The sequence below is a fragment of the Solanum lycopersicum genome, chromosome 4 (genome assembly GCF_036512215.1).
Source record: "Solanum lycopersicum chromosome 4, SLM_r2.1".
In the NCBI taxonomy this organism is placed as follows: domain Eukaryota; kingdom Viridiplantae; phylum Streptophyta; class Magnoliopsida; order Solanales; family Solanaceae; genus Solanum; species Solanum lycopersicum.
This window is the reverse complement of record NC_090803.1, coordinates 11665642-11681285: the sequence shown is the minus strand read 5'-3', so window position 1 is coordinate 11681285 and position 15644 is coordinate 11665642. Positions and strand designations below refer to the sequence as shown.

The window sequence follows — 15644 nt, the reverse complement described above, 5'->3', positions numbered from 1 at the left end:
ATATTCACTTCAGATGCTCAAAATTAAAATGCAGATTTGATAATTATTAGTGTAATTTTTTTCATTGTACAATAAATTGCAGGAAAAAAAATATAGATTAACAAACAAAGAAAATAAAACCTAGATGAATAGCCCAAAAATTAAACTACTCATTAAACAAACACAATTGTAAAGCAGGGTTTCTTAACAAAAAAATCTAAAGAACACTCAACAATCATAAAAAAAATTTAGATTTCAGACACTTCTAGCACCCATTAAACTAAAAAATTATGAATGCTTTTTTGACCAATTGAAAGATATCATAAAAAATAAAACAAGAAAAACATCAGCATTACTGGTCCAACATAGACACAAATCACTACATTCTTCAATAGAAAACTGAATTTTTTTTCCAGCAAAAATATCAACAAGACAAAAGAAAATTGGGTGTAATGAAAACAAGAAGAGAATCAGGTGTAACGAAATAACAGAGAATTGTCTGTAAAGAAAATAGAAAGATTTTTGTATTATGGTTTTTTTCATATAAGAGTCTAATTTAACAAAGTTATACTTTTTGATTGGAGGAATCTTTTCTTGGATACAACAATGAGTTACTTATGAATTGTTGACGCACACTAATCAATCCTCTCTTTTTTCGTTACACGCCCCGTAATTGCCCCTTTTTTTCATTACCACCAAATATCTCTTCTATGGTTCATGTTATCACTTAAAAAAATTCAACTTTCTATTATAGAAGGTAACGATTTCCGTCAAGGTTGGACTAATGCTGCTATTTTTTTGTACTTTGCTTTTGTATGACATATTTCGATCATTCAGAATGACATTCATGTTTTAGGTTAACGGGTGCTAGAAGTGTTTGAAAATCTATAATTTGTTATGATTCTAGTTATTTCTTCAGAATTTTGTGTTTACAAAATATGTTTTTCTGTTGTGCCTTTTTAATTGGTACTTTATTCTATTTTTATTAATAATGAAACTTTTATTTTCTTATTCTGTACAATGAATATATTTTTCTACTATTTTTTCTTAAAGGGAAAAAAATAAACCGACAATTGTCTTATTTGCATTTTATATTTTATTTTCTTAACTATCAATGAGAATTTTCGTGATTATAGAGACGTGAATCTTAGTTAATTCAATTTAAAGAGACTCATCTGCTAAAAATTACAAAGGAGAGGGGCAGTAAGATTTTCAACAAAGAAAAACTTGTAGAAGATTGATGCTTTGAATGTAAAGATAAAGGAGAGAGCTCATAATTTGTTACTATGGGCAAGTCATTTTGTTAAAAAAATAATTATATTATTGTTATAATTGATGAAATAAACTAGAAACATGGTTGTCATTTTAGAAACAGTTTTATGATAACCATGTTATTAGTTTATTTCATCAGATATACAAACTACAAAATTGATTTTCCTACCATAAGGACTTGCTCATACTAACAAATCATGAGCTCTCCTCCATCTTTAAATTGAAAACACCAATCTTCAACAGGTTTTTCTTTGGTGAATTTTTTTTTACCATTTTCATCGCAATTTGTAGTAATGAGTTTGTTGAAATTGAATTACGAAAGACAAGTTCACTATAATAAAGAAAAGATCATATGTTCAGTTTAAATGATCAAAACTAAAATGAAAATCTGATAATTATTAGTGTAATTTTTTTTTCTTAGAAAAAATAGCATAAAATATATAGACTAACAAACAAAGAAAATCAAATATAGATAATTATCCCGGAGATTGAAATACATATTAACAAAATCCAATAGAAAACAGATTCTCTGGATTCAAAATTCTTAAGAAATCCCAACAATCATAAAAAATTATAGATTTTCAAACACTTCTAGCATCCATTGACCTAAAAATTCATAAATGTTGTTTGGATCAACTATAGGATATCATAAAAAAAACAAGAAAAACATATCAGCATTGTTGGTCCAATTCAGACGCAAATCCCTACATTCTTCAATAGAAAAATGAATTTCTTTTCAAGCAATACATCAACCATAGAAAAGAGGATTGGGGGTGATGAAAAAAAGGATGATAATTGAGTTTAATGAAAAAAGAGAGTATTGAGTGTTATGAAAATAGAATGATTTTCTTGTTAATTTTTTTTTAATTGAAGAGTGCAATTGAACAAAGTAATACTTTTTGTATTTATCAGGTACTTATGAATTGTTGACACAAACTCAACAATCCTCTCTTTTTTCATTACTCGACCCCTAATTATCTCTTTTCTTCATTACCACCAATTCTCTCTTCTATGGTTCATGTTATTACTAAGCGAAAATTTTCAACTTTCAATTATACAAGGTAGCTATTTCCATCTAGGTTTGACTAATGATGCTGATTGTTTTCATTGTTTTGATTTGTATGACATATTTCGGTCAATCAAAATGACATACATATTTTAGGTCAATATGTGCTAGGAGTGTTTGAAAATCTATATTTGTATATAATTCTTGCTATTTTTACAAATTTTTTTGTTAAGAAAAACATGCCTTTCTGTAATGCTTCATTTATATGCATTTTGTACTTCGGGCTAATAATCAAGCTTAATTTTTTTTGTCTGTTTCATTAATATATTGTTATTTATAAATTTGATGAATTAAACTAGAAACATGAATTAAATATACCAATAATAAAATTGATTTTTTAGTAAAAGCACTTGTCCATAATCACAAATCATGAGCTCTCCTACATTTTTATTTTGAAAGTACCAATCTTCTACAAGTTCTTGATTGTGGAAAATATTCTTGACCCTCTTAGTTGCAACTTGTAGCAGATGAGTTTCTTGAAATTGAAATACCATAGACCCACTTCACTTTATATTGAAGAAACTTCTCATGTTTAGTTCAAATGATCAAAACTAAAATGCTGATATGACACTTGTTAGTATAATTTTTTCTAAATATGCACATTAATAACAAATAAAATCAAATCTTGATGATTAGCCCAGAGAAGAAAATCCATTGACAAAACATAACAGAAAATCATGCTCCCCTAAAACAAAAATCCAAAGAACTCCCGAGAATCACAATAATATAGATTTTCAAACACTTCTATCATCTATTGACATAAAAATAGTATTTGATACTTTGAGGACTTAACATTTTTTAAGTGTTGGGTGAAAGAATGAATTCCTAGTTTTTACTTTTTTATCGATTCTTTTATTTTTTAGGTTAGAGTTTTTGGATTTTGTTTTTCATTCTTTTTCTTAGGATAGTCCCTTTAAACTGAGTGTCTTTGATTAATTTTCTTTTAATTTATTTTTGAGAGAAAATAAAAGACCATTTTGTGTGATGTGATAATTGTTATTTAAGCCTAATTTTTAGTAGTATTTTCTTGTGAATGCTTGATTTATTAGGAAATTGCATACTCTTTGACACTTAAGATCGTGTTTGTGACTTTATATTTAGTTTATTTTATTTGTAGTTTTTTATGATCCCGTCTTTCTTAGCAATAAAATTTATCCATTTTGATTGATACTTATGCCATGTGTGTGCTGAGAATTTTCTCACTTTATATTTTGCATCTTTGTCTAGAACTTTCCCTCCATGTTATTGAAGTTATAAAAAAAGTGTTGCTTGTTTAGGAGATTTTAATCACTAGCAACATCCTTTGAGAATCTATTCTTGTGTTTGTAGTCATATTTTGCCCTTAACTATTTTATTGAATCATCTTGGGAAATAATTAAAAATCTAGAAATTTTCTAAAGTTAGGAAAAATTGAGCTTTTGTCAACTTCAAGCGGTCATAACTTCAACCACTGGATGAGTTAGCTGTATTTCCAACTATGGTTGGAAGGATCTTCCCAACGCTGCTGATTTAAAACAATTTTGAGTTCGTATGAGTAAGTTATGCCCTTAGGAAGTTGGGTTATTTAATTAAGGAATTGGCCAATCCGAATTTTAGAAGAGTAGTTTGATCTTTTCCTTACCCAACTAATTAGATCCATTTTTAGAAAATAAATTGGGGTAAAAACTAAGTTAGTTAAGTCTATGGTTTAGAAAAAGAGAGTAAGGGCTTTTGATGAAAAAGAACACAAGAGAAAAGAGAATAGGAAAAGCAATAGTCACCACTAACGATTTATTTTGATTGTGGATTCGTGTAACCACCATTTTTTTAATCCTTTTGAGCACTAGAACTTTTTATTTCAGAAAATACTTTTCGATAGATTTAAATGGGTGTTTTGAACTATTCATAATTATAATTATGAAATTAGTGGGGTAATATTAATAATTTATTTAGTTGGTGGTTAAAGAAAATAACATTAAAATTAATAAGGGTCACTTTTACTATTTTTATTATTAGTCTTATATAATAACTAGGGAGTAAATATTTTATAGCACGAATAAGGGTTTTAAACGAGAAAATAATATGTGCAGCATGTACCGAAGAAGATCGATCCTAGTAACAATTCCTCTATTTCTATGGTATCAAACTTAATCACAAGCATTGAGAGTATTGGATTTTGGGTCCTTATAGGATTATATTTTGTTAGTTTTCCGTAATGGAGGTTGCTAAAGGTAGAACTTAACTCAAATTTTTAATTCTTTATATAGTTATCTTATTTTGATTCAAGGTTTAATATATTAAGCTAAATATTTAAATATTAGGAGTATTGTAATTTGTGAATATCAATAAAGTTATACTAATGCGAGGAAATAAAAACTTACCTCTAGGCTTAAACTTGAGGAAATTAATTTTAGGTGAGTTTTAGGTCTAGGCTGGACATATAATAAAAGTATTTATGGGCTTGTTAACTTACACCTTATGTATATATATACTTGATAGATTGGAACGATTCGGGAAAATAAGGAAAGGAAAGGCATTGGAGAAGTAGTTGCTTCACTTCGATTCTTCGGTGGAGGTAGGTTATGGTTTATTTCTATTTGATAGATAAACTCTCAATAGAGATTGATACGTGTTAAGTGATATTGTAAAGTCTCCTATGTACTTGATTGTGTGGTTGTATGTCTTGATTGTGTAGTTTGTGGTTGGCCTAAAATTATGAGATTGTTTAATTTCAAATCTTGAACCCTCTCTAGTAAAATGACGCCTTGAATAAAGAAGGCTTGATGAAATAAAATAATGAGATAATTGGATCAAAGTGTCACGTTCCGACACAATAACATTAAAGGAAAGAAATCTTATAGTAATTTAATATACTTAATCTCAAAGAACCTAATGTCCAAATGAGTATGGTGTGGAGGCATGAGTCCTCATAGATGTGCTTGATGTTGTGATTAATGGTGTACTTATTATGGTGTTGTTGTCAATGGTTCATGTGTTTTTTAGTTGCCACCTGTTAAATATTGTAGTTGATTTTATTCTATTGTTTAATATATATTGATTTCTATTTGAGTTGACTGATGATACCTGCTCAGTACGTGTTTCTTGTACTGACCCTACTTGTATTTTCTTCTTGTTCTTTTGTGGAGTGCAGCAAGTGTACCATTGACTTCGACTCGCCCTCAGCTCTAGTCGGTCTCCATCTTATCAGAGTTCAGAGTGAGCTATTATTTCTTGCTCGTGCTGGATTCTCTCATTCACGTCTTGATGTCTTTGAATATCGGACATGGACCATCGTTTTACTTATTTTGGTTTCTTAAATACTCTTAGACTTGGTAATTGGTTACATAAATAATTTTTGCATCTTTCATATTATTTTTGTTATTCATAGTTTAACTATTGGTAAATTTTGGGGTTTAGATTTGTTGGTTCGCTCACCTAATAGGTTAAGTGTGGGTGCCACTCACGACTCGTTTTGGGTCGTGACAATCTTGATATCAAAGCGTTAGGTTCATTGGTCTCATCACACAAGAACAAGTCTATTAGAGTCTTGAGGAACGGTATGGGGACACCTTTACTTTTCTTTGAGAGGCTATAGGACTTTTGGAAAACTCCATTATTTCTTTCTTTTGTTCTATTACATGGATCCAATTTCTATCTAGGTGATACAAATTGGTATCTGACATTCTCACTCTATTTCGCAGATGGTTAGAACTAGAAAAACAATTGTGCGAACGCCAACACCGGCAAGACAGGGTGCGTCTGAGCCAACCATTGGGGCTGTAACTCCAGGAAGAGAAATGGCAAGAGGTCGTGGTAGAGGTAGAAGGAGGACGCCTACTAAAGGTAGAGGACAAACACCTTTTCTAGCTAGGAATAGAGTAGTGACTCCTCCAATGACTAATGAGGTAGTGAGAGAGGGTGAGGAAGGGGAAAATGAGCAGGTTCAGGATAAGGAAGTACCACCCCAGCCTACCCCAGAGATGATTGATCAGGTTCTTACTTATCTTAGAGGGTTATCTGATAAGGACCAGACACCTCCAGTGTTTTCTGTACCAGCACCTCAGGTTCAGGGAGTATAACATGCAGCTGTTGTGGATCCCCGCATGGATGCATCATTGGAAGTAGGCACGTTTCCTCGATTGACTACAGCGTATATAATTACAGGTGATTAGCATGAGCTTTTCATTAAGTTCTTAAAGTTGAAACCTCCTGTCTTCAAGGGTGCTGAATCTGAAGATGCCTATGATTTTCTGGTTGATTGTCATGAGCTTCTACATAAGATGGACATAGTAGAACGATTCGGTGTTGAGTTTGGGACCTATCAGTTTCATGGGGATGCCAAAATGTGGTGGCGGTCGTATGTTGAGTTTCAACAAACACAGGAACCACCTATGACTTGGGCATCATTTTCTAGCCTATTTATGGAGAAATATATACCCCGAACTTTGAGGGATAGGAGGAGAGATGAGTTCCTGAGCCTAGAGCAAGGAATGATGTCTTTTGCTGCTTATGAGGCCAAATTTCATGCACTATCCGGGTATGCCACTCAACTTTGCTTCAGTCCACTAGAGCGGATTCGCAAGTTTGTGAAAGGATTGAGGTCAGATTTGCAGATTCCAGCCTTACAGGTAGCTACTGCAGCAAAATCCTTTCAGGAAGTGGTTGATTTTGTAATAGAGGTAAAGGGGGTGAAGCCAGACAACTTCACCACAGCATTGACATTTAAGAAGATTCGTAAGGGAGGTGAGTTTAGTGGTTCTTACTCTAGAGGGCAGACATCAGGAGGTTATCCAGCTCGTCCTATTCAGTCTTCATTACAGGCTTTAGCTGGGGGTCCGTCGCAGTCCAGTCAGCCTTTTTCTGAGTTTGGAGGTTATCTCCAGACTTCGTCATTTTCACAGAGACCTATACTTGACTCCAGGAATTGTTATGGATGTGGAGAGGCTGGACATATTAGGAAATATTGTCCAAAACAGAGTTACTGACCCCGAGTAGTTAGAGGTAGAGGTGGTCATGGTAGAGGCCTCCATTCTAGAGGATGTGGTGGCCAAGGTAATGGTGGTCACCAATTCAATCGGGGTGGCGTTCAAGTTTGAACTAAAGCAATGCAGCTTGGTAGGGGCCATGGTAAGACAGGTGATAGGTTCTATTGTTATGCTTTCCAAGGGATGTCTGAAGTAGAGATATCTGATGCTGTTATCACAGATACTCTTTTAATCTGTGATTGCATAGCTTATGTATTGTGTGATCCTGGATCCACATTTTCATATGTATCTTCCTCATTGGCTACTGGTCTTGATTTATATTGTGATTTTCTTAACATGCCTATTCGTGTCTCTACTCCTGTTGGTGAGTCTGTGATAGTTGAGAAGGTTTATAGGTCTTTCCTTGTAGCTTTTGTGGGGAGCAATACTTATGTTGACTTGATTATTCTAGAGATGGTTGATTTTGATGTAATTCTGGGTATGACTTGGCTTTCTCCAAATTTTGCAATCCTAGATTGTAATGCTAAAACTGTGACATTGGCCAAGCTTGGGACAGATCGGCTAGTGTGGGAGGGTGACTATATTTCCACTCCAGTTCGTATTATCTCTTTTCTTCATGCTAAGAGGATGGTATGTAAGGGTTGTTTATCTTTGTTGGCACATCTCAAGGATGATACTTCCAAAGTACCTTTGATTGAGTCTGTTTTGATAGTCCGTGAGTTTTTGGATTATTTTTTGTGAATATCAAAAAAGTTATAGTAATGCGAGGAAATAAAAACTTACCTCTAGGCTTAAACTTGAGGAAATTAATTTTAGGTGAGTTTTAGGTCTAGGCTCGACATATAATAAAATTATTTATGGGCTTGTTAACTTACACCTTATGTATATATATACTTGATAGATTGGAACGATTAGGGAAAATAAGGAAAAGAAAGGCATTGGAGAAGTCGTTGCTTGACTTCGATTCTTCGGTGGAGGTAGGTTATGGTTTATTTTCTATTTGATAGATAAAATCTCAATAGAGATTGATATGTGTTAAGTGATATTATAAAGTCTCCTATGTACTTGATTGTGTGGTTGTATGTCCTGATTGTGTGGTTTGCGGTTGGCTTAAAATTATGAGATTGTTCAAATTCAAATCTTGAACCCTCTGTAGTAAAATGACGCCTTGAATAAAGAAGGCTTGATGAAATAAAATAATGAGATAATTGGATCAGAGTATCACGTTCTGACACTGTATTATTGGATCGGAGTGTCACGTTCCGACACTATATTATGGGATCGGTGTGTCACGTTCCGACACAATAACATTAAAAGAATGAAATCTTGGAGTAACTTAATATACTTAATCTCAAAGAACCTAATTTCCAAATGAGTATGGTGTGGAGGCATAAGTCCTCATAGGTGTGTTTTATGTTGTGATTGACGGTTTACCTATTATTGTGTTGTTGTCAATGGTACATGTGTTTATTGGTTGCCACCTGTTAATTATTGTAGTTGATTTTATACTATTGTTTAATATATATTGATTTCTATTTTTAGTAGACCGATGATACCTACTCAGTACGTGTTCCATTTACTTACCCTACTTGTATTTTCTTCTTGTTCTTTTGTGGAGTGCAGCAAGTGTTCCATCAACTTCGACTCGCCCTCAACTCTAGTTGGTCTCCATCTTATCATAGTTCAGGGTGAGCTATTATTTGTAGCTCGTACTGGATTCTCTCATTCACGTCTTGATGTCTTTGAATTTCGGACATGGACCATCGTTTTACTTATTTTGGTTTCTTTAATGCTCTTAGACTTGGTAATTTCAGGGTATATGTTCTTGATGTGATGACTTCCAAATTTTGGGGATAATAAGTGTTAATCTTTTGAAGCCTATTTAATTAGTTACATTAATAAGTTTTGGATCTTCCGTATTATTTTTGTTATTCATAGTTGAACTATAGGTAAATGTTGGGGTTTAGATTTGTTGGTTCGCTCACCTAATAGGTTAAGTGTGGGTGCCACTCACGACTCATTTTGGGTCATGACAATTCGCCAAGTTCCTACAAGGCATGTGCGTGTTTCATAGCAGTGTGTTCGTTCACCCACGTGCCAAGAATTTGTAGTTAAGCGTAATTCTTCGTAAAATAATTTGAAATATGATGTTCTTGACATGTATTCTTGAACTTATGTTGTTCTTGAATCTGGTTGAATTGTGGATCTTCTAAGATCTTTACGTTGAGTTTTACAGTTTTGTTGAGTTAGGTTCTTGAGTACATATGTTGGGCATCAGATTCGGAACTGAATTTTAGAAAAATATTGAGTATAGGAAAATTGGGGATGTAGACGAAATAAGGAAAAAGTCGAGCAGGATCTGGTACACATGTACGTGTCGCAGACTTGCTCCCCTAATGAGCAAAATGTTACTCCACGTCGAGGTTAGGAAGTGGAACCCTCTGTCTCAAAATTAAATTTCACGAAGAATTATTTAAAACATCTCTGCATCGCGGACTGGTTCCAAGACAGTGATTTCGTGACTTTTGTCATGTTTAGCTAACTAAAAAAAATAAAATCTTTCCAAACACAAATCATATTATTTTAATCCATAATTCAATTTAAGGATCAATTAAGAGTCAAGTCAAGAATAGTTAATATCAACGTGAAGAAAAGTCAAGAGTAAAGTAAGAGAAAGTCATTTCAAGTTTCCATAGGTCTTTTTACAAACGTTTTGACTTTGTTTTAAGACTTAAGTTTTGAAGTTTTTTAAAGAGTAAGTGAAAATTTCATTTTCATTAAAAAAAATATGGGAACTAAGTATGCCCAAGAGTAAATATTTTTTCACATCAAAGATGAGGTAAACTGAGATTTCAAAAGTGTTTTGAACAGATAAAGGGATAATTAATTTTAAGAGAACTTTTAAGATAAGTTTGAGTAATTATCTTAAACTATAGAAGATTTTGTTTTTAAATAATATGAGCTAAGTTTATTTTGCAGTAGTATTGAGAAGTGATATGAGGACGCGAGTTCATTTAACGCAAGCCTCAATGAACAATGGGTAGAAAAATGGTCATACTTTTTCAATGATTCCTTAGTGTTTTTTAACATAGACTAGTGGATATACTTAGTAGTTGGGGTTATATACCGATGTCAAGGCTGATGACGGTCCTTTTCAATGTGAGGTAAACCTTTGTACCATCACTTGTTCTCATAGTGATGGTTGCCGATTAGAGAATCTCTCACACAAGTTATATTACTTTTCATATATGTAAAGTTAAGTATGTTATTGTTTTATCAGTAAAGAACTAACATTGTTTTGAGTTGTTTTATAGAACTTAATATATTACATGTTTTTAATTTCTCTATATTCAGTTGAGTTGTTCATAAGTTGAGAAGTGCCAAGATAAGTATTACTTTCATAATCTTTTTAAAGCCTATGTTTGCTAGCATTCCAACTTGCATACTTGTACATGCAATGTACTGATACTAGTTGGCCTGCATCGTATTATGATGGAGATACAGGTAACCAGGATCAACATCCAGTGCCCCGTTGATTTAACTCTAGAATTAAGTGTTAGTTGAGGTAACCTAAATCAACATCCAACGCACCGTTCATTCAACTTGAGCATTCAGATTATGTTAATGAGCCTCCTTGAATTCCGTAGGACTGTTTTATTTGCTTTCTAGTTTAGTTCACTAGGATGTTGTGGGGTTTGTCCGAACATCCATCTCATTTGTTTGGAGGCTTCATAGTCCCTAAGATGTTAGTCCTTTAGTCATTTGATTAACATTATCTTATGTTAAGACTTGGTTTTGCCTTTATGATCAAGTTGAATGTTCATTTATAACATTCGAGTTTATTTTATAACTATGTGTTTATTAATTTATGTCTTGTACTAAATAAGTAAGTCAGGCCAACGGTCCTCCTGAGGCCAACAATGACTTTTGAGTTTCAATCATGCCCATGGTGTAGGATTAGGGCGTTACAAATCCCTAATTTTGACAACTTTATTCCTTGAGAATTATAAGATAGACTTATGCTAGTTGTTAATTCTAAAGGAAAAAAAAGAGTGGTTGGTGAAAAAAGTAATCAATAATTGATAAAACGGGATTCAGAAATTCTCTTTGAAAGAATGTTATGAAAAAAAGAACAAACGAATATAACAAGGAAAAAATCCTATGAAAATTAGTTTGAAAGCATTTTTGAGATAAGAATTACTTGTCAAGTAATTGTTAAAGAAAGGAGTGAAAATAAAGAGAAGAAACTAATGGGTGAATAAGTCTTAAAGTGCAAAGTTCCTAAGGAAATGAAAGTCATTACTACATAGTTTTCCTACACGTCCCCTAGCCTACATTACCATTGGTTAAAGTCCTGTTTGATTATACTCGATCATGCTTAATTAGTGGAGATTTACATAATGGGCAAGCATATTATTCTATATGCACACATGTGAATTTTATTTGTGAATGTGAGAGTTGTTCTTGATATGAGGTCCTTAATTTATAATAAACTTTTGAATTGAGTGTGTGGACTATTTAGTTTTGTGCGGTCACTTGTTTCATGATAAATATGTGATTTTATTAACTTTCTTTAATGAGAATAGGAAAGCAAACTTACATTTTATTAGTTCAAAGTCTTTCCTTGAGGTTAGAAGGTTAGAGGTTTGTTGTATATTTGGAGGTCTTTTATAATGACCAGAAATTGCACTTGACGATTTGGAATTTCTATATGAACTAATTATTTGTATCAACCAAAGTGATAACATCCACAATTTGATTTTTTGAGATGGACTTTAATGTTTGCTCGAGGACGAGCAAAAGTTTAAGTGTGGGTGTTGATGTGAGGCCAAAAATATATTTTCTCATCACAATCTTTCTCACATTTAGTATTTTTATTTGTCTTTTTTGAACATATATTTTATATATTGTGCTAATTAGTTTTTTTTAATTGTAGGATAAATGATGAAAAAATGAATAAATTTGTAGTTAAAATTAATTAAAATAAAAGATTATTGAAGAAATTTAAAAAGACAACTTAGGAGAATAAATTAAAAATTATAATAAATATATAATGATCCTTCCTTTCAAGTGAGGCACTCACCTAGATGTCTCTTACAACACATAGGGCAAGTGGGGAAAGTCTTGGTGCCTGAAACACTTCCTTGAGACATGGAACCGGGTTCCTTAACCTCCTGATCATACTTGTCCTTAGATGATGGAACACTAGCTGATGAAGTGGCTGGGATTGAAAATTTCTACTTATTCTCCGAGCGATTTCGACCATCAATTTTTGCTAAGAGTAGTCATAGTTCTCTGTCCTAGCATTCTTATTTTCCTTGTCCTATTCCCTTAGCTTATCACCCTCAACCTGCTGAACATGAGTCATAATCATATAGATGTTCATATCTCCTAGAAACATATCATTTCTTTAATTTGTTTTCATTAAATCTGACACTTACAAGAAATTATTCATCTGAGCCCTAGATTCAACAACCATGTGATGAGCATACCTGCAAAGTTGGTTAAACTTGAGCCCATACTCTTGGGTCGTCATGTTTCCTTGCCTTAAATTTATGAATTCCTTAGCCTTTGCTTCTCTCAACTCTATTGGGAAAAACCTGCCCATGAAGGTTTAACTTAAGCAATCCTAAGTAATAGGAGTTGATCGCTACCCCTATTTTCCTTCCACGGAGTGTACAAGATATGAGCAACATATTTCAGCCGGTATATTGTCAACTCAACCCGATAATTCCTAGAGACCTGCATCACTTCAAAGATATTTTTGATCTCATCTAAGACGTTCTGGGATCCTCACTAGTCTGAGATGCTAAGAACTCATATGGATTCATCCGAACAAAGTCACGGACCCTAGCTGTTGCGGATCCACCATTTTCATTCACATGAGCTTGAACTAGATTGTTCTGGGTGGCCACACTCAGAGCCAACATTTGAGTGGTGTTCTTGAACTCAGCATTGGAGACTTCCTGAAACCTTGTTGTGTTTTTAAACTAGGGTTCTTGAACTTTTTTCTCTTTTCTTTCTTCTAATGTTTATTGTTTTAATTATTAATTTTACTTAGTTAAGTTTTTGTTATGTTTCTAGGCTAAAAATACTAAAATTTGATGATTTAGGTCTTAAATGACGTATCTTAGGGTTAAACGAACAAGAAAAAGACTAAAAGACCCCTAAACTAATTATTGTCAGATTAATCGGCGGCCTTGTCTGAAAGGATGCCACACAATGGACGGTCTGTCGTCTGGATCTTCTTGACAAGACTTCACTAAAACGGTCATAAATTTTTGCACAATGGTTAGATTTTAGCAAACTCGATGGCTATGGAAAGAAAATTTAATTATCTGTCATATCATAGATCATGGGACACCTAGTTCATTTTGTGCTAAAAATTATGACCATTTGAAGTTGATCCAGTAAGTAATTCCCCTTAACTAAGTGCTAAACATCACTTAAGGTCATACCTACAAACTATAGATCGAAGGACGGTCCGTGCAGGTCATTCGTAGTTCGTGTCAGAGGCTGGGTGACTTGAGTCTCAATGCACTGACAAAGACCATGGACCGTAGTCTGACATAAGGACCGTAGGTCTATCCGTGGATTAACTATTCATAAGTTTTTGCAGGATATGTTATGAGAGAGGTTCATTGGAAAATGACGGATGCACACTACGAGCCATAGATCAGACTACGGTCCGTCCATAGTTATACTTGATTGCACCTGTTGATTTTTGAAAAACTGATTTTTGTTTGTTTCGTATAGCTGGTGATACAGACTGATGCAATATACTTTTAATCATCCCACACGGCTCTAATCTATGCATCTATGTATATTTGTTGCCTCCCCAATTCTTTGTGCCTCTGCATATATGATATCTCCTCTTTCATTTCGTATACAAAAACTATTAACACTCTGGTCGAGTTTCCTTCACTAGATCCATCGATGTTGAAAGTAAACTAACTCTGTATTGGCATCGTCCACCTCATGAGTAGATAATGTATGTTGGACGAATATCTCAGAAGTGTATTCACCATTTCTGACTAATGTTTTGACATCATTTCGATCGATGGGAATTTGATCCTTATTATTTGATGTATTTCCAATTTGCATTAATAATACATAGACCGACAAGTTATCACTTTCCCGTGTTTTATAACATTTATTCTCCTCCATAATTCCCACATTATGATGGCTGGCACTACCTTTAGTATCTGATCTTATTTTTGTAACATCTTGTGCTCCCATCATCTATAATTGGTTTGTTTTAATTTCTAGTTAGGCTGAGACTTACACAAGAAGAAAAATTCTTGCATAGATTTTGTTCTGTGGTAGCTTCTAGAAAAGATAAGACATGTCTCCAATTGACCTTCCTCACAACACTAACATTTTCAGACCACACATATCCTCAATTTCTTTAAATTATCATATGTGGCTATTCTCCCCCTTTAAACCCTCCATAGTGAAAACCAATCTTGAATAGAAAACCCTTTACCTTCGTGTAATTAATCCATTCATTCACTGAAAGTTTTCTTTTCATGCTGTTATAGGTTGATTTGACAATGAAATCCCCTTTAATGTTATGCATCACAAATCTTTGTCAATGCTATTTTCTTTGAGAATGGGCCTTATTTTCATTGTTGTATGTTGTACCATTTCATCCGAAGTCACTGATCTCATCTTTTCTTCATTCCACACATAATTTATGATAAATTAACTTACCTCCAATTCCTCATCTTGTCCCAACTCTCCTTCAGTAAAGTATAATGCTCCTTGCCTGGTCCAATTATCAAATCAAAAACTAGAATTTCCTATTTTGATTTGCCACCATATATCATGTTCTACCTCTACCCTGATCTTAATCATCATCTTCCAAACCTTTGAGGTTCTGAACTGTTCACAATTGACTAATGCATTTTCTTGCAATACTTAATCTAGATGTATCCTACCAATAATGAGTTTACGGATACTCTAGAGTTCCATCATAGCTAAGAAATCAAGGCTTTATTTATATCCTGAATCCACCTAAATCCAATTCCACCTTCATTTTTTGGAAGGCACAAATTCCCCCATGCCACCTAGTGTTTACCTTTAACTCTCCCCACAATTCCCAAAAGAATTTCGTAAAAATTTGATGATTTTTGTCAATGACTTTCTTTGCTGGATTTATAGTAAATAACAACTAAACTAATCAAGTTTCAAAATACCCAAAGATGCTCCTCTCATAGAATATTGGACATCCCAAATACAGAAAAGGAAAAGTTCTTTATCTTACCTCGCTAACCTCCTCAGTCTGATTTCCACAATAAGAGGTGTTTTCTCATAAAAATAAAAGCAACTCTTACATTTATTAAATCATATAACCTGAAGTA

The 15644-nt window shown here is 33.4% G+C and overlaps 1 protein-coding gene across 1 annotated transcript; it reads left to right on the top strand.

The window, feature by feature from the left end:
• Positions 1-6639: 6639 nt before the first annotated feature.
• Positions 6640-7281, top strand: LOC138347955 (uncharacterized). Its single transcript, XM_069296563.1, has one exon. The coding sequence runs from the start codon at positions 6640-6642 to the stop codon at positions 7279-7281; it is 642 nt and encodes a 213-aa protein (XP_069152664.1).
• The last annotated feature ends 8363 nt before the right edge of the window (positions 7282-15644 follow it).

Coding starts and splice junctions, on each gene's coding strand:
- LOC138347955 (XM_069296563.1), top strand. CDS start 6,640: ATGTGGTGGCGGTCGTATGTTGAGTTTCAACAAACACAGGAACCACCT.